The sequence below is a fragment of the Crotalus tigris genome, unplaced genomic scaffold (assembly GCF_016545835.1).
Source record: "Crotalus tigris isolate CLP2741 ecotype Arizona unplaced genomic scaffold, ASM1654583v1 scf7180000019427.664434, whole genome shotgun sequence".
Lineage (NCBI taxonomy): Eukaryota > Metazoa > Chordata > Lepidosauria > Squamata > Viperidae > Crotalus > Crotalus tigris.
This window is the reverse complement of record NW_024097534.1, coordinates 406,703-434,326: the sequence shown is the minus strand read 5'-3', so window position 1 is coordinate 434,326 and position 27,624 is coordinate 406,703. Positions and strand designations below refer to the sequence as shown.

The following is a 27,624-nucleotide window of genomic DNA, read 5'->3' as shown; positions in this document are numbered from 1 at the left end:
ATAAAAATTAATTTGAAGAGAACTGTTTCCAAGAGGAAAAAAAAAACTTCACAAGAGTACGCTAAGTTGCAATGCCTCCTCAAAAATCATGAAGTAGGATTTCTGCTTTAATTCAGTGGTCTGGATTAGGGCCACACAATACATTTGCACCAGTCCGGCAGGATTTCTCTTGCTCCGGATGGGAGATTGGGAAAGCCGTTTAAATCCTCTTCTTGGCAGTTCTCTTTTATAAAGTTCTCTCTGCCCTCTGCTGGTGAACCAAAAAAGAGAATAGAATAGAATAGAGCTGGAAGGGACCTTGGAGGTCTTCTAGTCCAGCCCCCTGCTCAAGCAGGAGAACCTATACCATCTCAGACAGCTGATTGTCTAGTCTCTTGTTAAAAATCTCCAGTGATGGAGCGACCGCCATTTCTCGTGGCAAGCTGTTCCACTGGTCGATTGTCCACACTGTCAGGAAGTTTCTCCTTAATTCCAGGTTGTTTCTCTCTTTGATCAATTTCCAACCATTGTTTCTTGTCCTTCCCTCTGGTGCTTTGGAGAATAATTTGACCCCTCTTCTTTGTGGCAGCCCCTCAAATATTGGAACACTGCTATCATGTCTCCCCTGTTCCTTCTTTTTTTTTAGACTAGCCAAACCCAAGTCCCGCAATTGTTCTTTGTATATTTTAGCCTCCAGGTCCCTGATCATCTTAATTGCTCTTTGAATTTTTTCCAAACTCTCAACATCTTTTTTGTAATTATCAAGGATTATCAAGGTCTATGTCTATTAGTCTAGTGAAAAGGACTAGGGGTGACATAGCATTGTTCCAATATTTGGGGGGCTGCCATAAAGAAGAGGAGGGTCAACCTACGGGGGAGGAGAGATCCAGAAAAACAAGAATTACGAAAACATCTACTTACCTTATATTTAAAAGCTATTTATTGACATAAAAAAGAAACCATGAGTAACAAGACGAAAAGAAAAGGACGTATTGCTTTTTCTGACCTCTTTTACAGAGCAAAAAGAGAAGTTAGGGCAATACGTCGGAGTAGGATGGAAACAGGTTAATTGCAAGAAGGAAGAGTTAATTCCAGAATCGACACCGCGATCGGTAGCTTCAAAAAATCCACCTAGAATAAGAGAATTACTGACGGGGGCAGAAACAGAGGTGAATATCTTCACCGTTGGAGAACTACAAGCCAGGATCTACATTTGTCAGGGTTTGTCAAACTTGGTAGCCTGACAATGGGGGGCTGAGGGACTTCAAGCCAACATCTTCAAGTAGCCAAGTCTGAAGAACATTGGCCTCGATCTTCTACATCCCAACAGGCTGTAAGAAGGGCAGAAATTCCAGCAGAAGCTACTTCGGGCAAACCCCGATCATCTCAGCAGAAGTTTTGGTCCTTCAGGAGTTAAGTAGGCTAGGCTCACCCACCTGGATTGTAGCCCTGCAGACAGCAAGCATGGAAATGACCTTGGGTGGTTGTGCCAAGCCACCCATTTTGGCAGAAGCGCCAATCTTGTTTCCTCCTGGATCAACTCTTCAATGGCTCAAGACGTCTAGAAATACGGTCACGGTCAACTTCCGGCGGCTAACACTAATACTGGCAGCAGAGTGTGAGAAGAATTTTTTTTTGTCATTTGCTATTGAACCGCTTGAGGCATTTCGCTCCATGCTTTGGCTTTTTTCTTAGCCAGGGACAGCCAAGGAGGTTTGGTGGAGCTGCAGGAGGCCACAGGAAGGATGGGTGGCAATCTGGTGTCCTTTTCCATCCGAGGACCTGCCTGGGGGAGGATTCTGGCAAATCCTTCTGAAAAACAACACAGGACATTAAGAAGATCTGGAGGCTTAAACAGAATCATACCATTTTTACTTTTCCCAAAGGTGCTTTTGTTCACAAAGGCAACTTGCCTTTTTTTTTTTTTTTAGCTTTTTTTTTTTCTTTGAAAACGTTTCGCTTCTCATCCGAGGAGCTTCTTCAGCTCTTTAGTTCTTCAGAAGCTTCTTGGAGGAGAAGCGAAATGTTTTCAAAGAAAAAAAAAACCCAAGAATGTCCAATTGCCCAAAAGTACCTTTGGGACAACCCATGATCTGGATGATTGGAAGATGGGCATTTTGGTTTTCCTTAAAAGAATACAGAATAAGAGTCAAAGGGGACCTTAGAGGTCTTCTAGTCCAACCCCTGGCTGCAAGTAAGGAGAAATTTCCTAAGAGTGAGAACAATTAACCAGGGGAAAAGCTTCCCTTCAGAAGTCGTGAGTGCTCCATCACTGGAGGTTTTTAAGAAGAGACTAGACAATCATTTGTCTGGAATGGTATAAAGTCTCCTGCTTGAGCAAGGGGTTATAATAATAATAATAATAAAGTTGGAAGGGATCTTGGAGATCATCGAGTCCAACCCCCTGCTCAGGCAGGAAACCCTACACCATTTCGGACAAATGGCTGTCCAGTCTCTTCTTAAAAACTTCCAGTGTTGGAGCATTCACCGCTTCTGGAGGCAGGTGGTTCCACTGGTTAATTGTTCTAACTGTCAGGAAGTTTCTCCTTAGTTCTAGGTTGCTTCTCTCCTTGATTAGTTTCCATCATTTCTTGTCTTGCCTTCAGGTGCTCTGGAGAACAGCTTGACTCCCTCTTCTTTGGGGCAGCCCCTGAGATATTGGAACACTGCTGTCATGTCCCCCTCCCCCCTCGTCCTTCTCTTCGTTAAACTAGACATCCCCAATTCCAGCAACCGTTCCTTATATGTTTTAGCCAAGGTCCCTTCCAACTCTGTTATTACCTTTGGCAGCCAACGGCGCTGACTTCAACGCTACTTTATTCTCCAGTAGACACACATTTTGATAAGGGATACTTTTCTTGGGTGAACCATCGCTAGTCAGGCTTACTTGCTGTAAAGAAAAAAGAAAAAGAAAAACGCAATCTTGTTTTAAAAAAACTAAAAACATTACATTTTATAAAGTTTAAAAAAAAGCACTACATTTAAAACTTAAAAGATTGTTCAAGAGGACGTGGGAGGGTTTTTCTGAATGCTCACGCCGATGGGCTACATCCGCCCTTGAGCTGAGGCAGCTGGCAATATAGACAGTCCTTGACATACGGCCACAACTGAGTCCAAAATTCCTATTGCTACGTCAGACAGTCGTTAACTGAGTTTGGCCCCGTTTTACGACCTTTCTCGCCCCAGGGGTTAGGTGAATCACTGCAGCTGTTAAGATAGCCACACGGTTGTGAGTCTGTCTTCCCCCATTGACTTTGCTATTCAAAGGGGATGACATGACCCAGGGACACTGCGACCATCATAAATATGAGTCGGTTGCCAAGCGTCCGAATTTTGACCCTGGGGCCGTGGGGATGCTGCAACGGTCATAAATGTGAAAAAAAAAGGTCATAAGTCCCTGTTTTCTATGCCACTGTAACTTTGAAGGGTCACTAAACAAACTATTGTAAGTTGAGGACCCCGTTATTCCCCTAACATTCCACACTGACAGATTCAGAATGTATTGCTCCAATATTCTTCTGGGTCTACCTTTTGGAGGCGAGATGCGCTTGTAGGTGTTGTCCCCTCTTTTCCCGTTTTGGCTACCGCTTCCTCTCTCTTTTTCTGCCCCTTGGCCACAGCATCATCCTGGAATCCTTGCTGTTTCTGTTTTGCCAGGGAGATCCAAGATGGCTGAACAGAGGGGCTTGCCGAAAACACTGGGGGGGTTTGTTCTAGAAGAGAAAGGGGTAGAAATACAGCGTCACATTTCAGATTTGTCTTCTCCACTGTGACCTACCTGTGCTCTGGCTCCTCACCTTGCTAGTGGAGCAGGCTCTCCTGTTAGGCACAGCCAAGCAGGAGTTTTTGGTGCAAACAATTTTTTAAAATCAAAATATCCTCAGTTGTTTTCTCAACTTTGAAGGAAACACTGCGGGAACCTATTCTCCAAAGCACCAGAAGGCAAGGCAAGAAGCAGCAACGGATGGAAACGAACCAAGGAGAGAACCAACCTAGACCTAAGGGGACATTTCCTAACAATTAACCAGTGGAACAGCTTGCCTCCAGAAGTTGTGGGTGCTCCAACACTAGAGGCTTTTAAGAAGAGACTGGATAGCCACTTGAGCAGAGAGTTGGAGGAGAAGACCCCCCCCCCAAGGTCCCTTCCAACTCTGTTGTTCTGTTAAAACTGTGGAGAGGTTGAGTTTTAGCATGATAAGCAACCTGATGGAGGTGGAGGAGAGGCAGAGCCCGGGAGCGGAGTCAAGAGAGGAAGAAGCTTGGAGTCATTACGTTCCCATAATCGGTCCAAGTTCAAACCCTCTTGAATTCTGTTCTCGTTATCTAGCACCAGCTTAGTGCTGACCATTAGTTGACTAGATTCTTGTGTATAGGCGTGAGCAATTAATCACCCTAACTGGAAAATAACGCATGCTGCTGATTCTTCACACCTGAGGCCTTCTGCAGAATGGAGACCTCCAGCTAAGCTCTACTACAACACCCATCAATTTCCCACTGTATAGCAACTTACAGTATAAGTAGAGGAAATTCCCCTTCACCCAGAGAAAAAAGGGAGGGAAGGAAGAACACATTCAGATTGGCACAATTCTGTTACTACAGCTGTTAATAGTGAAAGTTGCATAGCTTAGTGGTGACCTCCACAGCATCGGTTGCTTGAGTTTGGTCCACCTTCTTGGTTGACCTTCTCCTATCTCGATAAGAGAAATACCTGAAGGTTTGCTTGCTTGCAGCTCGGTGCCTCCTTCTCCAGGTTTGGTCCCAAGCAGGTTTTTGTCTTGCTTGCCAGAGTTGGCGAGTAAACCCTTAGTACCATCAGTACGATTTTGAAGGGAGGCTCCAGAACCTGGTGCCTTGGCTTCAATTTTTATCGAGGATGGTGAAGAAACTGCCAATGGAACCAGCTTGGGAGGGTCCCAGTGATGTTCTGTTTGGTACTTGAGCAAAGATGAGGTCCTCCTGAGCTTCACTCCAAATGGGCTTTGGGAGTTCTGCACTTCCTCAGGGGAAGAATTCAAGTGGACCCCCGTGTTTCTATTAGCCCGGTCAGGTCTTTCAGGGGGGTTTATTATTTGGGACCCTGCATCGAGTGGAGAAAGTCTTTCAAACAATTCTGGTTTTACGGGAGATGTTGGAGAATTTCGAGGGCAGGAATTGTCCACCGAGCTTGAACCCCCTGAGAGAGATCTCTGCCAGGCTGGAGCGATGGTGAATCTGACTGGCTTTGCAGAGGAGGACTTTGCCTGGGTCTTGTTCATCTCCGTAGCTTTGCTTTCTTCCGTGGTTATGACGTTTCCCAACGGAACTCCAGGAGTGCTGACAGGAGGGCACGTTTTGGAAGCAACCTCAGTAGATCCCACGGTGGACGGTCTTCCGGAAGAAAGACTCCCCAATTCTCGAACAGTGCTGTCCTCAGGTTGGAGACAAGGTTTCTTGTCTGCTACATTCAGAAGCACAGGTCTGTCAGGGTCAACCTCCAGAGTGGACAACGTGCCCTGTAAAGAATCTATCGGCTTCCCAGGGCCTTGAGAAGGCTGAAGTTCCATATCTGAAGGCCCTCTTCCATCTTCATTGACAGTGTGCTTGTGCTTGTGCATGAAGTCCTTCGGGGCATCTGAGGAAGCCTTCAGAGCAGATGAAGAAAGCTGTGGAACATACAGCATGGGATCGGCCTTCAGAGAAGTAGAACTGTCTCCACAGACAGATCTATCGCATGCTCTGTGTCGGTTCCTGGCAGGTTTAGAAACATTTGCTCGGACATCTGTTCGTTGTGAGCAAGCTATCTGGATATCTTCTGCTATAGGTTCTTTCCCTACTTTACTCTTTGGCAAAGCAGAAAGTGGTGTATTATGGAGTCCAGTGGCTTTGGTCTTCAAGTGGAAAGATTTCGAGTTTTCTGTGACTTCTGGACCACTTTGTGCTTTTTGATCATCTGTGGGAGGACAAGTTCCTTTCTTCTCCTCATGGTCCTTCTTCTCTGTTTCTCTGCCTTTGATGAAAGAGGCTGGTACATCTGGACAGGGCACGGTGGAGCTCGACTGGAGCTGAGTCTCTGGCAAGTTCTGGGCGTCTGATATCAAGACACACATTTCATCTTCCTGCAGGCCAGTGCTGGAAGAAGGCAAAGCTTCAGAGGTTCTGGTCCCAGATGACGCATCGTCAGTCCCGTCTTCGTTTCCCTTCACCACATGGTGGCTCACCAAGCCTAGATAAGAAAAATGAAGATAAGAGAAGGGGATGGTTTCCAAAAATTACAAAACTGTGCCTCGTTTATTTTGGCCATGTCATGCAGGGGGGAAACACTGGAGAAAGCAATTATGTTGGGAAGAATTTGTGGTAAAAGGAAACCAGAAGACCATGGCTGGACACCGGTCAGAACATAGAACAACTCAAAGAAATAGTGCCAGATCGGAAGATATGGAGAGACCTGGCCCAGAGAATCGCCAAGAGTCAGATATGACTGAATGGATAACATCATGACCATCGCCATCATCTCCATCGTCATCACCATCATCACTATTATCACCATTATCACCACCATCTCCATCACCATCATCATTATCACCATCATCATCTCCATCATCATCACCATCATCACTACCATCTCCATCACCATCATCATTATCACCATCATCTCCATCATCATCACCATCATCTCCACCATCACCATCAACTCCATCATCATCATCAGTTTCCAGCCTTCAAACCTCAATACAGAAAGCTCTCTGTTGCCTCCAGAAATATCTACCACTTACTGGTTGTAGGAGATGACCAAGCTGAGCAAGAGGGTGGGGTCAAGTGCGTCATCAGTCTAGAGTCCCTACGGCCCCAAAAGAGGTCTGTGTCCAGCCCCTCTCTCCCCTTGGAGTCCATTGACTCTTCTCGGGGTCAATTTGTGTTGAACGCTATCCTGCCTCCTGATTTCCTGCACCGGTGGCTTTACCTTCCCAAACTTCTCTCTGACCAGCAGCTTCTTCCAGGAGTTTGGAGGGCCTTCTTTCTTCTTCCTCAGGCTCCAGAGGTTCTTGTTCTTCCAACATCTGCTCCACCTGACATGACAGAGGTGACCTGCTTAGTGACCGGTACAACTTACCAACCCATAATTCCAGGCTCAGTTCTGGTCATAAGACTACTTGTATACAGAGTTTGCCTTGCAGCGTGATGAGCAGCAAACAAAGTGAAGGGATAAATAAATCAAATAAAACTGAGCTCCCAGATTTCTGTCGCTAAGCGAGACACGGGTTACGAGAATTTTGCCCCATTTTGCCCCATTTTTCTTGCCAGCCTTGTTAAGTGAATCGCTGCAGTTGTTAAATTAGTGACACGGTTGTTAAGTGAATCTGGCTTCCCCGTTGACTTTGCCTGTCAGAACCTCACAAAAGGGGATCACGTGACACACACACACACCCGGGACGCTGCAACTGTCATAAATCTGAGTCAGTTGACAAATGTCTGAATTTGATCACATGACCATGGGGATGCTACAATGGTCGTAAGCGTGAAAAGGAAGTGCCTCAAAGAAGCCCCAGAGAAGGGAAGACAAGAAGCAGCAGAAAGAAACTAATCAAGGAGAGAACTAAGGAGAAATTTCCCAACAGTGAGAACAATTCACCAGTGGAACAGCTTGCCTCCAGAACTTGTGGCTGCTTCATCATTGGGGGGTTTTAAGAAGAGACTGGACAACCATTTGTCTGAAATGGTAGGTAGGGTTTCCTGCCTGAGCAGAGGGTTGGACTGAAAGACCTCCAAGGTCCCTTCCAATTCTGTTATTCTGTTATAAAACTGACCATATTATTATTATTATCTAATCCTCAACTGACAACAGTTTATTGAGTGACAATTCAAAGTTACAATGGCACTGAAAAAAGTGACTTATGATCAGTTTTATTACAGAATAACAAGAGTTGGATGGGACCTTGAAGGTCTTCTAGTCCAACCCCTTGTTCAGGCAGGAAACCTTTCAGACAAATGGTTGTCCAATCTCTTCTTTAAAACTTCCAGTCTTTGAGCATTCACAATTTCTGGTGCCAAGCTGTTCCATTGGTTAATTGTTCTCACTGTCAGGAAGTGTCTCCTTAGTTCTAGGTTGCTTCTCTCCTTGACTAGTTTTCATCCGTTGCTTCTTGTCCTGCCTTCAGGTGCTTTGGAGAATAGCTTGACTCTCTCTTCTTTGTGGCAGCCCCTGAGATATTGGAAGACTGCTATTATGTCCCTCCTCGTCCTTCTCTTCATTAAACTAGACATACCCAATTCCAGCAACCTGTAACTCTGCAACACTCTCTCTCTCTCTCTCTCTCTCTCTCTCTCTCTCTCTTTCTCTCTCTCTCTCTCTTTCCCCAAAGGACCTTGTCGAATAGCAGCTACTCACAAGAAAATGGCGACTCTTCTTCACAGCCCCCTTCTGCTTTCGGGGGTTCATCGCAATTCTGTGCTTGGCTGCCGAGGTATCCAGGCAGCCTAGGGGAGAAGCCGGGGTGTTGAAATCAACCAGAAGTGCCTGGCCGTGGGGCGAGGCAGGACACCCCAGAGGAAGTGAGTTGCTGCGATGCTTAGGAGGAGACCCTGAAGCAACCTACGGAAGCAGACACGACATGGTGCTTCAGCTCCTGTCTGCGTTCCAAATACCCTCCTTTTAAACGTTTATATATTTTTTTCTTTTTTGCTAGCATGTTTCTTCTTGCTCCTAACGCAGGTGGCCCTCGAGTTACCACCACCAGCGAGCCCAAAAATTAGTTTGCTAAGTGAAACCTTTGCTAAGTGAGTTTGCCCCATTTTATGCCTTTGCTTGCCACTGCAGCTGATAATTTAGCCCTCTCCGTTGTTAAGTGAACCTGCCCTCCCCACTGGCTTTGCTTGTCAGAAGGTCGCAGAAGAGGATCACGTGACCACCGGAGACTGCGACCGTCGTAATTAGGAGTCAGTTGCCCAGCGTCTGAATTTTGATCATCCGACTACAGCAGGGGTACGCAACCTTGGCTCTTTTATGACTCGTGGACTTCAACTCCCAGAATTCCTGAGTCAGCCATGCTGAGGGGAAAGGGAGAGGTTTCCAGGCTGAGCCATGCTGGCTCAGGAATTCTGGGAGTTGAAGTCCACGAGTCTTAAAAGAGCCAAGGTTGCCTACCCCTGGACTACAGGGACAAAACTCATTGTAATAAATTTCTCACTTAGCCGCGTAAATTCTGGAACTCAATTATGGTCCTGAGCCGAGACTACTTGGATTTACCTGATTAGATACTTACCTGATTGGCTTTGCCGTCTGTCTCATCTAAACTCAAAGAGCTGCAGAGCTGGAGAGGGTCGGAAGTCTGCAGATAGACAGTGTGAGAGAGGAGGAAATTTAAGACAAATAAGACACGCAGGATTTTAGGGGATCTATCAAAACGGTATACATCCTGTTCAGCTTAAGGGAAAGAGATTGCGTAAACCCCTTTCAGGAACTGTGCTGAGTCCCAGAATCTGAAGAGCTTTTAAAACTACACGATCAATTATCAATAGGGGGCTGAATCCTGCAGAAGAGTATTTTGTAATCTTGGCAGCTTGAGTTGGAAGGGACCTTAGAGGTCTTCTAGTCCAAACCCCTGCTCAGGCAGGAAACCTTAAAACCATTTCAGACAAATACCACTCTGCTAGGAAATTTCACCAGGCGCATACCTGAGTTGTAGAAGATACCAGAATGTCATGGACGGTGGAGATTTCCAGAAGGCTTCTGGGCAAACGACCATCTTCTGAAACAATGACCACCCCATCCATCCTTTTGCCGGTGGTCATTACAAGTGGAGACTCAATGCAGAGACTTTGCTGCAACAGAAAGTGTAGAAGGTGGAGATAATTTAAAAAATCACAATAAAAGAAGTTTTAAAAAAAAAAAGCAAATAAACTTGTTTCTATTGTTTATGGGTAAGTTGGGCTGAGCAGGTCCAAAGTCAAGATATTTAAAGACTATCAGTTTTGGAAGAAAATTATTCCTGGAAATACAACTCCCTTAGAAGAGTTTGACCTCTTATTGCAATCACCTTGTTGTTGGAAACTGCAGTTCAAAAATGGAAACGTTTAACTCATATAATTTGGGCTTGTCCTACTGCCACAGCCAAGGCTGAAATTCAAGAATTGTGTAAGTTTAGAACAGTCACTGCCTTTTATGAATGCAAACGTTCAGGAGTGTTTCTGACTCTTGTGTTTTTATGCCCAAATTGCTTCAGGCACCAGTGGAATTAAGATTCCCAAGGAGTCCTTTTCACCTCGAATTTTTTCACCTTCTCAGGGAAATTTTCCTGCAAGGATGTTTCCCCAACCACATCACACAACGCTTCGGAAGGAAACTGGCTGTCGTGCATTAAGGCTTGGTCTCCCACGCTACTATTGGACCTGAAAGTTGAAATAAATAAACTTTTCAAAGGTTGCCACTTGAAAGGAGAAAGCAAATGTTAAGACTCTTTTTTTTTGATGGTCTTTAAGCGAACCACACAGTCGTTAAGCAAATCTGGCTTTCAATACACACACACACACACACACATGTAAACATTTAAGCCAACCCCACACCACTAATTAGCCCCGTCTGGATGGGTTTCCAGGAAAGGGGCAGTCCGACTTCCTCTCTTTTGCATTTCTGCAAGCGAAACCATCCCGAGGGGAAAAGGTTTCACCACTCAAACTGTCAGGAGGCAACGCTGCAAATGACAAAGAGGAAATTCCTGGAATTCCAGCCCAGCGCTGAGATTTGTTTGTGCACCAACTTGAGCGACAGAAGAGTTTTTCCTTGCTGTTGGGGACAAGCGGACCGGCTTGTTGACACAAGACGGGCAGGAGAACTCACTCATTTTCCAAGGGCGAAGGCAGCAAGATGGACTCCAGTTGAGGAGAGCCGCCATCGCTGTTGGCCTGGCTCGGCTTTCGTTTGGTCTCCTCCGTGGAGGACGGGAGATCTTTGCTCTTCTTCTTCTTGGCAAAGAAGTCCTTAAAGCTCTGAAATTTGGATTTCTTCCTCCCTGTGCAAAACAAACAAATAAATAAAAAGCCCAGCTGAGACTGGTTTAAACAGCAGCAGCAAATCTCACCTCCTCGGTGTGCCAAGCCTGTGATTTTTTTCCCGCCTTTCATTATATTTTGGATTATTGAATTGCATTTCAGAGCACCGTTCCCGCCTGTGCATCGGAAGGGGTGTGTTCCCTTCCTAGGGGTTTTCCCTTCCAATGTTAGGATTGATGGTGGGTGGCTACCTTTACGAAACAACAGCAGACCAATTTGGGGTTTTTTTGGTTTTAGCTGAGCTGCAGCTAAGCATGAAGCAGTGTTTGATTTCTGGAGAAACCCACAGCTCCATGGAAAATTAACCTCAGAAGGGTCCTTGGTGCTCTCGGAGCTTGGTGGTTTTCTTGCAGATGTTTTATTACCGAACTAGGGAATATCATCAGCACCAGAAGAGAATGGGGTTTGTGGAGGAGGAGGAGGAAGAGGAGGAGATGGAGGAGAAGGAGGAGGAGGATGGTGGGGTCCTTGATGCTCTCTGAGTTTGACAGTTTTCTTGCAGACATTTCATTACCAAACTAGGGAACATCATCAGTACTAGAAGGGAGTGGAGTTGGAAGAGGAGGAGGAGGAGGAGGAGGAGGAGGAGGAGGAGGAGGAGGAGGAGGAGGAGGAGGAGGAGGAGGAGGAGAACCATGGGGTCTTTGGTGCTCTCTGAGCTTAGTTGTTTTCTTGCAGACATTTCATTACTGAACTAGATAACATCATCAATGCTAGTAGAGGAATGGGATTTGCTCTCACTTTATACTAAGCTATTTTCCTTTAGGGAAAATATTCTCCTTTAACCTTGCATTTCTGGGATGTGGGGAGAGCTCCACGTCTGCAGCACAGAGAAAGCTTGCCACCCTTTGACCTCACGTGCCAAAGACAAGCCAGCTCCGTGGGTGAGGCCGCAGATGCCCCTGGCTAGCAGAGATGTCATGAGATGAGCAGAGGCTAGCTCTGAGCGGACTGTAGTCCATTCTTCGGCTCAGGCGGAGGCCAGAAGCAAGGCCACCGGTTCTCCCAGCTGCTTTGAAAGAAAGACAAACAAAGCATCCTTTAAGTGGGCCTTTGTCTCCTCCTTTCTGCAAATCAGTTTCTTTTTTTTAATCCTCCTCCCCTGCCCAAACTCTCCCGTGCCAGGAAGCAGGGTGCGAACAAGATTGTGACACCCCCATTCACTGCAGACAGAGGCCACTTTGAGACACAAACAACGGAACGGCTACCTCTGCTTTTGTTGGAAAGGACATGGGTGCCATAAGCGACAATTCACACACTGTGACAGGCAAAGCCAGAGCACCCTTAAGCACTTTGACCCTTCTTTGGATTTGCAAAATTGAAGTCAAGCATCACCTCGCTACTCAATGTCGCTCTGCACAGAACGTTAAACTGGGAATGCAGCCAGTCCCCCACTTACGACCACCGTCGATTTACATCACTTCATTTAGTGACTGTCCAGGTTACAACAACACTGAAAAGAGAGCGGCTTAATGACCATTTTTCACACTTGGGACTGTGGCAGCATCCCCAGAGTCACAGCACCCAAATTTGGACGCTTGGCAACCCAGAAGTAAGGAGAAATTTCCTGACAGTCAGAACAATTAACCAGTAGAACAACCTGCCTCCAGAAGTTGTGAATGCTCCAACACTGGAAGTCTTTAAGAAGAGACTGGACGGCCATTTGTCTGAAATGGTATAGAGTTTCCTGCCTGAGCAGGAGGTTGGACTAGGTGACCTCCAAGGTTCCTTCCAACTTTATTATTATTATGGATCATTGCACAGTCAGCCAGATGTTCAGACTGGATTTGGCATTTTGTCTACCTATCGAATCCTTACCCAGGACCTGGGATAGGCAGATGTGGCTGTTTGATGGTATTACAGATATCGTCGCAGGATGGAAGCAGTTCCTAGTAAGGCTGCCTTTTGCAATTGACTAATAGCGAATTTGTCAATGCCAATTGTGTTCAAGTGGTGCTCCAGTTGTTTTGTGATTGCACCCAAGGAGCCTATGACTATTGGTACTACCCTTGCTTGCTTTTGCCACAAACTTTCTATTTCTATTTGTAGGTGTTTGTATTTTGTTATCTTCTCCAGCTCTTTCTCGTCTATTCTGCTGTCTCCAGGCACTGCCACGTCCACTATCCAGACTTTTTTGTCTTTCTTATCCACAATTATTAAGTCTGGGGTGTTATGTTGCAGGTGCTTGTCTGTTTGAATTCTGAAGTCCCAGAGCAGTTTAATTTTATCATTTTCTATGACTTTCTCTATTTTATGATCCCACCAGTTTTTGCTTACAGGCAAATGATATTTTTTGCAGATTTTCCAATGCACCATTATTATTATTATTATTAACTATTACTATTAACTATTAACTATTACTATTATTACTATTATTTTAAGAACTCGCCTGCAAATGTATCGGCCACTTCCTCTCCTTCCAGCGCCTCTGGTTCCTCCTCTGATGTGGACATCGCGATGCAGTTCCTAGATCTGCAAGCAGAGAAAGAAGCAGGGAAGAAGTTTATCCAGGTAGCTGGTTGCCTTCCATCTGAGACACCGCCAAACTCATCTCGCAGCAGCACAACAAGGATCTGCGCGCTTCTCAAAGCAGCCCCTTCTCCAGCCCAAACTGAAAACTATTATCCTGGCTTGGCGGAAAGCCTCGCCCTCCCTTTCAGGAAGTCGGGATCAGGGTTGGCAGGAGAGGAAAGAAAGCATTAAAAAGCTTTATTTTTTTAATTTTCACACCGCTGGAGGAAAGTAACTCAGAGGTACAGCCCTAAATATGTTTTTTCCGGCTCAAAGAAGACGTCTGACAGGCCTCCAGGAAGCTGTAGCCTGAAGTTGACTCAGTCCAAACCCTTTTGGTTTGGGGATATTTTTAAAGGAAGGCTCTAGTCCTTAATGTTCTTGATAAGAAAACAAAGAGTCACCGCACGGGCATTCCTAACCAAACATGATTTAAAAATTAGAGGTTTCAAGCAATCCTTGACGGGACATCTTTCCTCTGCAATGAGGCAGGTCTTTGGCCCCATCCTTGAAAAATCCCAAATCTTTTTCCATTTATTCTGGCTTTGTTCAATTTTTTTCCCCTGACTCCTGGAAGTCGTGGAATGAAAATACACTCCTCCAGCCCAGATTATGGCTGAGTTTGCAATAACCTCAGACCAGGGGGTTCTCAACCTGTGTTCTGCGGACTCCTGGGGGGGCCTTGATGTCATCACAGGGGGTCCACACAGGCTGGAAGGAACAAATCCTAACAGGAAACAGCTGCTCCGTGGGACGCCTTATGCCCCTCTGGAAGCAAAGGGAATTCTTTTGGCATATTTACACAAGCACAAAAGACAAAAGAGAACGGAGGGCAAGCCAGATTTCTGCAGCAAAACGAACAGAAAGGAAAAGAAAAAGGGGGAGAAAAAAACGGGTCACAATATGTGACACCCAGCAATGAAAAAAAAAAAAAACCCGCCTGAGTCACATAACCTGTATCTTTCACGCTGGGCCAAATTTTGTACAATCTGCAGTACTGGCAAATATCTGTCGCTCGGGTCTAGGATGAAGGTGAAGTTTCTTTCTCCGAGCTTGTGCAATCTGCTCTTCCACCATCCCCAAGGAGCACCCCCATTTTTTCATTCCAAATGGTGAGTCAGGTGTGCCCCCCCCACAGACACTTCTGTCCCTTCGTTAACAGAATAATAGAGTGGGAAGGGATCTCGGAGGTCTTCTAGTCCAGCCTCCTGCACAGCCAACAGGATGGGACAAGTGCCATTTTCATGCTAAGCAGGTCACACACAGCACAGGTCAAATGCGCCACACTATGACTTGAGGCACCCAGCCCACTAAATCATAATGCAGCTGTGTTTAGGCTCGGTGTGTCACACACACACACGCAGACATTGTGATTTCTAAAGCAGGATTTATTAGCCAAGCATGAGGGATAAAGGCGTCCCTCTCGACTTTATTTCAGGAAGTGTGCGGTCAAACAACTCTTGCTTTCGTGCAACCTCTACTCAAAGTTCTGAACTGCAGGTTGGATTGTGGAGAAAGTGTCTGGTGTGTTATAGTGTTATTTCTTGCCTGTCCTATAACACAGCAAGAAACACCAACTCCTGTTCAGGGCTTCACAACCTCACAAACATTGACTCAATGTGTTTCCAATTCATCCCCAGGCTGTCCCATCCCAACCCCCTTGTTTCTTTAAAAAAAAATTGCAAAAAGCAAGAACGATCTCGCTTCTCCTGCCCACCCCTCTCATTTCCTCTCCACCACCACCCCCCCAGCCCTGTTAAATGCAGGATATGGTATCATACTCCTGGAACATGATCAGAGCACCACTGAAAAATGCTTGGCGTTTTTCAAATCGCTAGCAAAGATTCAGCAGTGCTAGGAGAAAGAGTCAATTCCATTTCAATTGGCTTGGAAGAGGGGGGAGGGGATTTAAAAGGGGGAGGGGGAGGCAATGTGTAAAGATTAAATTCCACCCCCCTCCTCGGTTTATTTGAGTCCAGCTGATTCAATACAGATGTTCTGTGGTCCAGGAACTCAACCAGCAAGGCGCCCTTGAGGTGGGTTGCCAGAAGCAACTCTGCCATACTAACATCAAACATCTATATGGACTCAGTTCTCCAAACCTGGCAACTTTAAAATGTGTGAACTTCAACTCAAAGAATTCCCCAGCCAGCATAGGGAATTTCATGTCATTGGATGTTCCAATCCCATCCAGTTGTGAATTCTGGCAGCTGAAGTTCACACATTTTTAAAGTTGCCAAGTTTGAAAAAAACACTGACCAGCACTATTTGGTGGACCAGGACGTCTCCATTCTGGGCCCCCTGGATCCCAGTCTGGATCCCATTCTTGTGTACAGTTCTAGATGTTATGAAAGTCCCCCCATCCAAATACGAATCGGGTTTCAGCCCTCAATAAAAATTTCCAGTGACCGGGAAATTGATAAATACTGTTATCAAACCAAACCTTTTTGATGGTCAAAGACCGGTCTAGACAGCATTATTGATATCAGCATCTCTTTTAAAGAATATATCAAAGGAGGTGGAATTCAAGAAAAGCTCCAGACCTGGGGCAGAAGACAGGGAGAACAATTAAACAGTGGAATGCCTGGCTTCCTGAAGTTGTGGGTGCTCCATTTTAAAGAAGAGAATGGACAACCTAGGAGAACAAACCCATCAGGACAAGATACAGCAGTCCATCTGCATTTACAAGACAAAGGCCACTCTTTTGAAGACAGCAAAATCCACGTTTTGGACAGAGAGGACCGCTGGTTTGAAAGATGGGCCAAAGAAGCCATCTAGGTCAAAACTGAACAGCCCTCTCTCAACAGAGGGGGAGGGATATGACATCATCTATCTCCAGTCTACAACACAGTCCTTTCAGCAGCTCCAAGAAGACTCCACACCCATCTGCACTACTCGGGCGACCCTGATAAACCTCCAGGTGGCCTCAACGACTCTCTAAAAGGATGCAAATGACCAGCGGTCTGCAAGGAGTATAAATTCTCCCATTCCTCACCATCCAGTCAGAGCTGAAGATGCTTCTTGGATGAGAAGTAAAATGTCTTCAAAGAAAAACAAGAAAGTTGCTTCTTTGGGGGGGGGGGAAGCATCTTTGAGACAGACATGGCCTGGATGACTGAGAATCTCCATAGACATTAAGAGATTGGACAGCCGCTTGTCTCCTGTTTGAGCAGGAGGTTGGACTAGAAGACCTCCAATGTCCCTTCCAACTCTGTTTTTCTGTTACAAGCCCTTCATTTACACCCAACCTACAGTCATAAACTGGTTTTGATAGCCACATTTTGTTCTCCAAAATCAGATAACCAACCACCATGCGGCCTGATTAACCCAACATGTTAAATCTCTGATAAAGCAGAGCTGGGTAGCATGTGGATCTGTATTGATGAAAAGTCACCCATGGAACCTGGTTTGCTTGGGTAAGCAAAGCATGTTCCGAGGAGACGGCCCTGGGATTTTGTTAATCCAGGTTTAGGTTTTAACATTTTGTGTGAATCTAGCCAATGATCTGTCTAAGCCAGTATTTCTCAATTTTGGCAGAACCCTCCAGCCATCAGAGGGAATTTTATGTTATTTTATGTTCCAATCCTTGCCCAGTTTTTTCTTCCATTTCATTCAACCTTCCTGATGCAAGAAAATCCCATTCTAATCAATTTACTAATCAATTACAATCACTAATCAGTTTAGTATGGAAAAAATGATTGGTTCCAGAGCTATGAAGCTCTTTCTCTCTCAATCCCTCTTTCTAATAAACCTGCACAGAATTGTGGTGTTCCTGATCAATATCCTCCCCCCTTTTTATTTAATAGCCCTTCAGGAAAAGCAAGACGTTTTACTAGCAAACTCCTCTGCCAAATGTAAGCAAGCTTTCCTTCCAAAGGCATCTTCAAAACCTGCAGACTTTGCAGGAAGGTTTACAGCCCCAAACTATTTACGACAAAAGCACAGAGGTTGCAAAAAAGGAACAAGCTGGAAGCACCAGAAAGTAAGGAGCCGTGTTTTGCTTTCCAGCATCTGCTAACTTGGGCTCCCTTCGAAAAGAGGGAAGAAAAGCAAGACAGCGTAAATTAAAGCCACTTACTTGTTCGTCTTCAGACAGTTGTAAAAACCTGCCATGGTCCTTTATCTGCAGCCCGTCAATCCACAAACATCTGAGCCTTCATCTTGCAGGCAGAACAGCGTTTCCCGCCCCCATCAAGCTGCTGAACTGAACGCTTAGACAAATTCCACACTTGCCAATTTCTCAACGCAACCCACAAAGATACAACAGCCGGTTTGCTGATACAATGTAAAGTTACAGTAGGTTTTGCAGAATTGTTCCCAACCCTGGTATGAACTGTTCACTCCCCTCTTTTTCCTGTTTAATTCTCTCCCTCCCTCCCTCCCTGTCTTTCCTCTCTTTCTCTCTCCCTTCTTTCTCTCTCCTCTGTCTGTCTGTCTCTCTCTGTCTCTCTCTCTCTCCCTCCCTTCTTTCTCTCTCTTCTCTCTCTTTCCCTTTCTCTCTCTTTTCTCTCTCTCTCTGCCTCTATCTCTCTCTTCTTTCTCTCTTTCCAGCTCAACCAAACCGCAGCATCTGAGCCCAAAATCGTAACCATTTGTCTCTTTTTGGCAGAGATAACAAGAGCCTTGGGACGAAAGAGAAAGAAACTGTCTCATCTCCATGGGAATTTTTTTTTTAAAAAAAAGGATAGTTTTAATCATTCCAGATAAACATTTGGAAGGAGAGAAGGAACTAAAGCATCAGAGTAAACAGTTTATCAAGAAGGATATAAAATTGTTCCTTTTGGCAAAGAGGAATGACAAAATGCCACAAAACTGTTGCAACATGTATTTTTTTTTCTCTGACTAGGCTTCCCACCAGTTCACCCAATCCCTTCGCTTTCAGCGGCCAGCAACATTCAGTGGCCAGTCATTCTTGCGCTTCTTATTTTGCTTCCCTTTAAAAAAAAAAAAAAACTTTTGCAGAAGTTGGAGAGATCTGTCTAATTTTACGTGCATCCTGCTGGTTTGACTCAGAGAGTGGAAGCATTCATATCAGAAATTACGTGGGGAACGTGGTTAATCTAATGTAGTCCCCGCCTTATCCTTTTTATTAATCAGGATTTGCAATTAATTCACGCCATTTCAGAGCCTTCTCCGTGAGACAAGCCTGCAAGTTATTCTAAAGAAGCTGATGAAGCGGGACGTGTTTTCATCTCCTTTAGCTAGACTGCAACTGAAGATTAATTTAAAAAAACTTATATCGTAGTTTCTCAACCTTAGACACTTGAAGAATGTGTGGACTTCAACTCCCAGAATCCTCAGCCAGCCATAGGAAATCCCCCAACTATTTCATGAAATTACGGTTTGCGCACCAAAGGCTGAGCTCTCATACCACAATAAGCTATGAACCCTGGTTTGCAAAAGCCCATACACACAAGGTTAAAAGGCCCAACTCTGCAAGCCATGTTGTGGCTTAGCACAATGTGTGAATTCTGTCTTTTTTTCTCTGTCCAGGAAAGGCTGCAAAAAAAAACACCATCCTGAAGAAAAATGGACACATAACACAGAAAGAAGTAAAAATGGAAGAAGAAGAAAAAAACCCAAGATGATTATAAATAACAGTAGCTGGACCACATTGTCAATTGTTTCCTTGGCTGAGCCAAAGACAGAATAAAAACCAAGGAACTTGATCAGACTAAGAACCAATTCTCCTCTCAGAATTTTAAGCTAGCTTTGCAAACTGGTTCAAGGATATCTGCTTAATGACATCCATATTACTCACTACCTAAATATCTGTTTGCCACACGCTCTTTAAACTCTCCTCAAGCGGCTCAAACTGTATTTGCGACTCATCACAAAATCATCCTCCCCATTTGCCTGACCCATAAAATAAAACTAACTCTCTTTTGATTCCTTGCAAAGAAAAAAGAAAGAAAGAATACCGTGTTTGGGTCATTCTTTGCCACTATAGGTAGCCTCATCTAACAATACTTCATTTAGTGACCGTTGAAGTTACAACGGCACTGGAAAAAGTGACCATTTTTCACCCTTACGACCATTGCTGTAAAAGGGGGCAAAAATTCACTTTAAAAATGTCTTGCCTAGCAACGGACAATTGAGGTCATAAGAGAGTACTTTTTTTGTCTGTAACTTTTTTTTTTCCTCAAAGAGATTCAACGCTTACCATTTTGCAAAGTCAAATTTTTGGTCTCATTTAAATAACGTATAGTGCCAAAACATAGTTTGTTTGGATTGAGTATAGTGTACGTGATGAACTCAGGCACAGCGGCTCATATAAACCATGATTTATGGTCAACTCTCAGCCCATGGATTAGTTTTTTTGAGAGAGAGGCCAAGGTCAGACAATGCAATTCTGTGGGTGATCTAAGCTGGACTCAGCCCAAACTTGAACTATAATTCTTTTGTATAATCAATTTGTAAAGCTGCCCATCTCCACAAACACCTCTGGAGGTAAACATCAACAACCAGAATAAAAACAATTACTGCATATCAGGGATACAAGATGTAAATACAAACATCAAAATCTAAAGAAAAAAAAGATGAAAATGAAAATTAGGATTGCAATAACCCATGTAAATACACGATAAAGTCTTTTGTTCTGAAGAACAGCTGCAGATTCATTGGCTAACCTACTTGATTCATTTCCAGTAAAGCAAGTTCAAACAAACCAACATTCCTGTTTGCTTGAAGCTGATGGGCCAATATCCCGCAACACATTCTTGATAACGATAAGTCATTACATTTTAGGTCCGATTACTTTGTAGACGTAACAAGTTTAGATCGTTTTACTTTATTGCCATCTGAGATGTCATTCTATTTAATGTAATGTTAGCGTTTACATTGTAATTTAATGTAGGCTTGCATCCTGGATCTCACTTAATGCTAGATTGTTTTACAAGTCTATTTTAACTCTGTCTGACATTTTGTTATTTTGTTTATTCTCCGTGCTGGTCCATGATCACAATAAATTAGGCTGAGCTTAAGGTCACAGTTTAATAAAAACCTCTCGCCTTCTAAATGCAAAAGGCCTCAGTAAGCCTCCTTGCGCCAACTATCACTTTGCACAGAGAGTCCTATAAGGAAATTATTACAAGTAATCCTCAACTTATGATCACAACTGCAGTTCTTAAATTAGTAGCACGGCTGTTCAGTGGATCTGGCTTTTCCATTGATTTTGCTTCTCAGAGGGTTGCAAAAGTGGATCACGTGATCCCGGGACACTGCAACAGTCATCAATACGAGTTAGTTGCCAAGCCGCAGTGGTTGTAAGTGTGAAACACGATCATAAGTCATTTTTTTCAGTGTCATTGTAAGTTCTAGACAGAAAGCAAATGAACTATTGTATTTATACAGGATTACCTGTATAAACCAAGGAATATCAGCATATTATCCCTGCAAGGAGAAAAAACTATTTTAACATTAGCAGCCTATCCCGGACAAATTAAATCCCTTTAAGGGGGGGGGGAGTGTGTGTTCCTCCCAAACATATACTGTCAAACCTTAGTTTGCCAAACTTACATGTGCAAAGGACAAGCACCAACACCTTCTATGGAATTTCTTTTCATCCATAAGGAGACAGGGAGGCAAGTTCAGACAAAGCCTAAATCTTCAACTTGCTCAGCCGTCAGGGACGCAGTATAAAACTCTACCTGTGAGTTACATGCATAAATTCTCCCATTGCCCGTTTTGTTTCCTCTAGCCAGGTTGAAATAAGCCACTCTTCTCTCCACCATGATTTGTAGAGGTGGGTTCACCCCTACCTCGAGCCCTAAGCCATGCTTTATTATACACCCACCACATGTACAAAACACCCTAAGGCTGAGTTTACATATTATGCAAACAAATTCCTTTCTGGCTTTATGCAATGTTTGAATCCGGTCGAGCTGATCTAACAGGACTGGACTGTTTTGGAGTTAGGAGGGCTGCAAGGTAGAAATGGAGTAGCACAGAGAGAGAGAATGCGTTCCTATAAGGATGGACCTAAGGTGAACTAAAACCAGGGGCAGGGAAAGACCATCATTTTTGCTTTATCCCTTGGTTCACCTTTCCAAGTCTGGATGCTCTAATGATCTAACTAGTGAATTGGAGGTTGACCACACGGCTGGCCCAGCCGATGGGACTCAAGAGAAGAAGGTGAGCAATCTCAGCTAGAGAGCAAAAAAAGAAAGCTTCCAGGTGATTGAATGCTGTGGATTGTTTCGGTGTCCCCTAGGACAGGAGTCCCCAACCCCTGGTCCGTGGATTGCAGCATGCCAGCAATTGGTCTGCAGAAAGAAGCAAAATCCCATTCGTGGGATGCAGGCAGCGCACAAAACCACGCCCCCTACGGTCCACGGAAAAATCTCTCTCCAAGGAACTGGTTCCTGGTGCCCAAAAGGTTGGGGACCTCTGCTCTAGGACCTCTGCTACCTAAAATATTTATTTAAATGCAGAAGAATACACAGTCACAATCAAAGACAAAATATGAGCAGAAGCTCTGCCAAAGCTTTACTCAGAAGTTTGCCCACCATGTAATCTACAGTTTTGCAAGAAAGCGATGCTAAAACTGAGCAGGCACCAAGCAAACATTAAACTCAGCCGGATTTGCACAAAGATGGGGAGTAAAACACCCTGGCTAAACCACGGAGCTGAGATGTGGTTTAAGCTTAAGATTGGCTTGAGTTCACATAATATATTCAGTTTTAACAACATTTGCTTGTTTGTGGTTTATCACGGGCTTGGTAATTTGCTGAGTAAAAGTGGATCCTGAGGAAGTTCTCTCAACTTAGCCAGTTAAGGTTGATTTACTAAAGTTAAGCCAAATACTTCTCGGGTAAGAACAGGATCTTACAAGAATGAGACATAGGACGAGGCCGTATAACTGGTGTTTTGAAAAAGTTAGCCGGAAACAAAACTGTGGCAAGTGAGCTTTTGTAAAAAAAAAAAAAAAAAGATTGAAAAAGTTAGCAGAGAAAGAAAAATATGGAAAATGAACTTTTGTAGAGAAGATCAAACCATAACAATAGTCATGTTACTGATCTGGAAATAAAAGCTCTTTAAAACTGCATTGGGGTGGATGTAAAGAGGAAGGAACATTCAGCCAGTCACGTCAACAACAGAGCCATTCTCTGCTACAATACAACCTTTCCATTACACACTTGCAAAAGGCACACAAAGGATCTGCTTTTAGAAATCCACTCTCCAAGCATTGTAATCAGTTTAGAACAAAATTTTTCAAACTGGGCAACTTTAAGACGTGTCCAGCTCAACTCAAAATTCTTCAGCCAACATGGGAGTTGAAGGCCATACGTGATGGCTGGGGAATTCTGGGAGTTGAAAGCCATACGTGATGGCTGGGGAATTCTGGGAGTTGAAGGCCATATGTGATGGCTGGGGAATTCTGGGAGTTGAAGGCCATATGTGATGGCTGGGGAATTCTGGGAGTTGAAGGCCATACGTGATGGCTGGGGAATTCTGGGAGTTCAGCACCACACCATTTAAGTTGCCAAGTTCAAAAAAAACTGATTTAGGACAACGAGCCAGGAAGCAGAACCAAATCTGGGCACTTAGAAGACAGGAAGGGGGGGGGGGAGAGAAGGATAATGTAGAACCACAGTTTGGATCACCTGTTAACCACTCACCCCTATTCTACCACCAATTTCAACTTAGATTTGCGGATGAGCTGGCCGGCCTTCGGGACTAAGGTCAGGAGGGGGTTCCCATCTTTCCCCCACCCACTCCCACCCCTTCCAAGGAAGAGATTTCCAGCCTGTTCTTCATTGCACTGTCCTGCCCTGAGGGTCCTGTTGTAAACATCGATTCCTGGAAAAATAAATCGGGTTAGGGAGGCAAGCCCCGGATCCCCTCTCTAGGAACGGGAAAAGGGATGAAGGTCCTTTACAGCAAACTCTGTTCGGGCCAGTCGGTTCTTCACCTGTCACTAAGGGAGGGGGCAGCTGCGACCCCCTTGCCCCCCATTCTAAAAGGACTGGCTTTCCCACGCCAGCAAAACACACACACACACACACACACCCCGCGTTGTTTCAGAAGAGCCGCTCTCGGTTTTGAGCAGCGCCGCTTCTCTTGCAACAGCTCCGGGCCACTACAAGCCCCGACCCGTCCCGGGACCGCCCAGACCGCCACCCTCTCCTTAATACGCAACGCGCAACTCCCGAGCCGAGCTAACTGCGGACGGCCGCCCGAGCGAAGCCCCAGTAGGGCAGCTAAAGCAAGGGGAGAGAGCGCCTCCGAGCATGGGCAAAGTGCGCTTTCTCCAGTTTCCCCCAACGGGTCCCCAAAGACCCCCGACGGAGAGGGGGCGGGAGGGAAAGAGGCAGAGATTTCTCCATCCAGGACAACCCCCCTCCCCTTGCAAAGAAGGTGCAGTTCAGCCCAGCGCCCCCCCGGGGGCAATGCAAGCGAGGGGGGGTGGGAGGGGGTGGGAGAAGGCGCTGGACACCCCCCCAATATTGCTTTCCTCCCAATGCATCTTGCAAAGGGTTGCACACACACACACACCCAATACCTGCCGCCCAGGGACCCCCAGGACTCTGCCCTGCCCGCCGGGTCCCTCTGTCCCGAGGGCGCCGCTCGCCGTCCCGCGGGCCTCCTGCCTCCGCCAGCCGCCCCCGGCTGCAGCTCCCTCCGCGGCCCGCCGAGCAGCAGTCGCCGCCCACGGGCGTTCCCGGACGGGGAGAGGACCAGGCTGCTGCCTGCCTGCCGGGCGCCTTCCTGCTCTTGGCTCGCTGGCTCTGCCCAGCCCCCCCACCCGCGAGGCTGCGTTCCCACGACACGCGCAATGCACGCATCTTCCGGCTCGACGCTCAACAACGGGGTCCGTCCCTGCAACGCGCGCTAGCCCCGAACGCGTGTTGCCCGTCTGCAGCTGCCCGGTTTTGCCCCGCGCGGGTCAAGCGTGCAGCGCCTGCGGGAAATCCAGCGCATCGTGGAGCATGGGCAGAGCGCCCCAGATCTATCTTGGGAGACTCTGATCATCCTCCGGGGTGCTCTCCACCGCTTTACCCCGCCTCTGGTCTTGGGGATGCGAGGCAGAGGGGTTGGGAAAGACTACTGTCGGGTGTTGTCCCTGGGGCTGCCCTTGAAGAGGGTTTGGAAGCGTCCACTGGGTCTGTGTCCAGACCTGGGTCTCTCCAGAGGGTGTGAAGGGCGCCCCCTCCTGGCTGGGCTTGCAACTGCCATCTCTGATCTCTGCTGTGTATTCTACTTTTTATGTTTGAGGGGGGGGGGAGAAGGAGGAGGAGGGGGAGGAGGAGGAGGGAATTGTTCTTAATTTACTTTAAGATGGTTTCCCTGTTCAGATTCACTTATTCAGATGGGCACCCAGATAATAAAGTTTTTCTATTCAAATATACTGTTGAGCTTCATTTGAAGGTCAAGAGGGCAGTCAGAGCCTACCAATTCAAACCATGGTTCTATAGACCCATTTGGGGACCCAGGTGGTGCAAAAACACCACCTCCTGACTGTATTTGGCACTGTTGGTTGTGTTGTTCTTTGCAACTGCTGTGGCTTTTAATGTTGATATCTATAACATATTTATTCGGTTTGTTCTTATTCGCTGGCCAGAGTCACTTGTTGAGGTGAGAAGCTGTAAAAATGGATCAAACAAACGCATAAATAAGCTATGCTTGCAACCATACGGTGTCACAACTAAGATACGTGAAGGCTCCGTCTAATGTGTGAACCCAGCGTTTGGATTGTAAACTGCACTGTTTATTACTGAAATCCTCCCGTGGGCCTCCAGTAGTGGTTGTTTTTTTTTAAAAAATAAGAAATAAATACAATGCATGGGTCTTTCTCTTTCTACCCCTTCCACTGCAAAATTCCACAAATGAAGCAAGACAATTGGATTTTATAGGGTTTTTTTTTTACCCTGTTCAATTAAAAAAAAAATCTTGAATCCTCCTTCATTAGTGCCAGCACTCCCTCGTGTGGGCAAAAACAGAACTAAGACTCCAGTTAAAAAATCTGTTGTTTTCCCAAATAGCAATACCCCAAAATTCTTATCTCTGCAAAAATCCACATATACTAATCTGTTATTTTATTATTATTATTATTGCAAAAAAGGTTGTGGACACACAACATGGTGACTGTGGGCCAATCAGAAAGGGAATCAACTTCCAGGTGCAATCAGTCACCATAGTATTGAATAGTGTCACTCATCTAAAAATGACTTCAGGGCTAAAGTGATCATCAGCAACGCAGATTATGCTCCAAGTTGGCCTTTTTCTACATGCTGCTTTTCTGTTCATTTTTTAAAAAAAATTAAAATAAGTTTTTAGAAACAGGATAGGGAATATGCTAATGGGGTCATTTGCCATGAGATAGGTAGCAAATAAATTCATATTTATTTGAATTATATTTATGTGAATTTACCTAAATAAATAAATCTGCTGAATGCCAATGAGCATTTAAGTATATGATTTATTTATTTATTTAACACATTTCTACGCTGCCAGAATCAAAGCAACTCTCAGCAGCTCACAGTTTGCAGCTTTCTACTGAAATCCATTTCATGTTGGGCCCAGAGTATCCGCCTATAGATTCTGGTTTGATTTTGTTTTTAATGTCCAGATTGCAACTACTGGACAAACAGGGAAACAGGGAAAAAAGAAACTAGAAAAAGGAGATAGGGGGGATAACTCAAGACAAACATCAATGGAGCTGGTTAATAGTGTTAGTGCCTTAAATTCTCATTTAAAGCCATTTTGTTTTTCCTATTATTGAGGTCACTTAAAAAGAGCAGTGAGGTTACAGGATCGATATTGCAAGCGTCTTGACGAGAATTGCACATACAGGGTGTGTAGACAGATATTCATCAGGGTTGATTGCCACAAGAACAGCTGTAATCAACCAGATGATGTGGGAGTTTCTGAGTAAAGGATTTATTCATTTGTTTATTGTTTATTCATCACTGATATGGCCTCCGGACCCAAAGCATAACTCAGAGCATCATAATAGTTGCAGATTAGATGTTTTACCCTGGTTTATTTATAATTTTAATCTGAGGGAAGGGAATTGACTATCTTCAATGGCAATATGAAGATTTGGTGCCTGGCTAGCACTGATGTTACCTAGTTGGGTCATGAAATGTCCGCAAGAAAAACCAACCAAGTTCAGAGAGCCCCCAAGGACTCCTCATTTCAACCCTGAGCTATAAATATACTCCTTTATTGTCCCATTATTGATATTACTGCTTGACAAGCCAACTACTGTCCCAACACAACCAGGGTATTAATCTTTAACCTTGAAAATATAAACCACATGTTCTGCAGTAGTTGTCAGGAAGACATAGCATCACATTATGAAGGCTTAGAAAACTACTTCTCTATCCACTAGACGTTTCCCAGCAACTTTAAGATCAGTGGGGAATTCTGAGAATAATTAGCTTGCAGTTGCGCCGTCCTCACTTCGAACGGGCACTAAACGTGCTGTTGTAAGTTCGAGGGCTATCTGTAACGAGTCCGAAGGGACCCTGGAGGTAATAGTAGTAGTAGTAGTAGTAGTAGTAGTAGTAGTAGTAGTAGTAGTAGTAGTAATAATAATAATAATAGTAAAGTTGGAAGGGACCTTGGAGGTCATCTAGTCCAACCCCCTGCTCAGGCAGGAAACCCTACACCATTTCGGACAAATGGCTGTCCAGTCTCTTCTTAAAAACTTCCAGTGTTGGACTGCTGTCTTCAGGCACTGCCACGTCCACTATCCAGCCTTTTTTGTCTTTCTTATCGACAATTGTTAAGTCCGGGATGTTATGTTTGTTGCAGGTGCTTGTCTGTTTGAATCCTGAAGTCCCAGAGCAGTTTCATTTTATCATTTTCTATGACTTCTAGTCCAACCCCCTGCTCCGGGCAGGAGACCCTACTACCCCATTCCAGGCAACTGGCTGTCCAGTCTTCTCTCCCAAGCCTCCCGCCGCAGCTTCGGGAGGCCAGTCGTCCCACGGGCTCCTGGCCCTAAGAAGCTCCGAGCTGGGCAGATTGCAAGGGCGGCTTCGGCCGGCAGCCAAGGGAAGGCAGGGGTGGCTGCCCTCCGGGCGGGAGCGCCGCTTGCGCAACCTGCCCGGGCAGGCAGCCTTGCGCGCCGCGTCTTCTCCTTCTCCGCCCAGCTGATCC

General features: G+C 45.3%; 1 protein-coding gene across 3 annotated transcripts; it reads right to left on the bottom strand.

Moving 5' to 3' along the window:
* Positions 1–901: 901 nt before the first annotated feature.
* On the bottom strand, positions 902–17,864 carry KIAA1210 (KIAA1210 ortholog). Of its 3 annotated transcripts, none has more exons than XM_039362353.1 (12): positions 17,594–17,864; positions 13,394–13,476; positions 10,793–10,964; positions 10,218–10,344; positions 9,631–9,777; positions 9,219–9,284; positions 8,345–8,548; positions 6,920–7,025; positions 4,688–6,181; positions 3,508–3,692; positions 2,761–2,869; positions 902–1,791 (listed from the first exon to the last, which is right to left on the bottom strand). In XM_039362353.1, exons 1-12 carry the CDS (start codon positions 17,626–17,628, stop codon positions 1,625–1,627), a joined length of 2,895 nt encoding a protein of 964 aa, XP_039218287.1. In that variant the 5' UTR covers positions 17,629–17,864; the 3' UTR covers positions 902–1,624. The 3 variants fall into 3 exon arrangements, with proteins under 3 accessions (XP_039218287.1, XP_039218288.1, XP_039218289.1); XM_039362354.1 differs by having other exon boundaries at positions 902–1,788; XM_039362355.1 differs by having other exon boundaries at positions 10,233–10,344.
* Positions 17,865–27,624: the final 9,760 nt, after the last annotated feature.

Bases quoted from the DNA above. Each gene is read 5' to 3' on its own strand.
- KIAA1210 (XM_039362353.1), bottom strand. From the start codon at position 17,628: ATGGCAGGTTTTTACAACTGTCTGAAGACGAACAA. The intron at 9,778-10,217 runs GTGAAAAGGACT...TTTCTGTTGCAG, and splicing joins AGAAGGTGAAAAAATTCGAG to CAAAGTCTCTGCATTGAGTC. The intron at 2,870-3,507 runs GTAGACCCAGAA...TTTTCTTTACAG, and splicing joins GCGCATCTCGCCTCCAAAAG to CAAGTAAGCCTGACTAGCGA.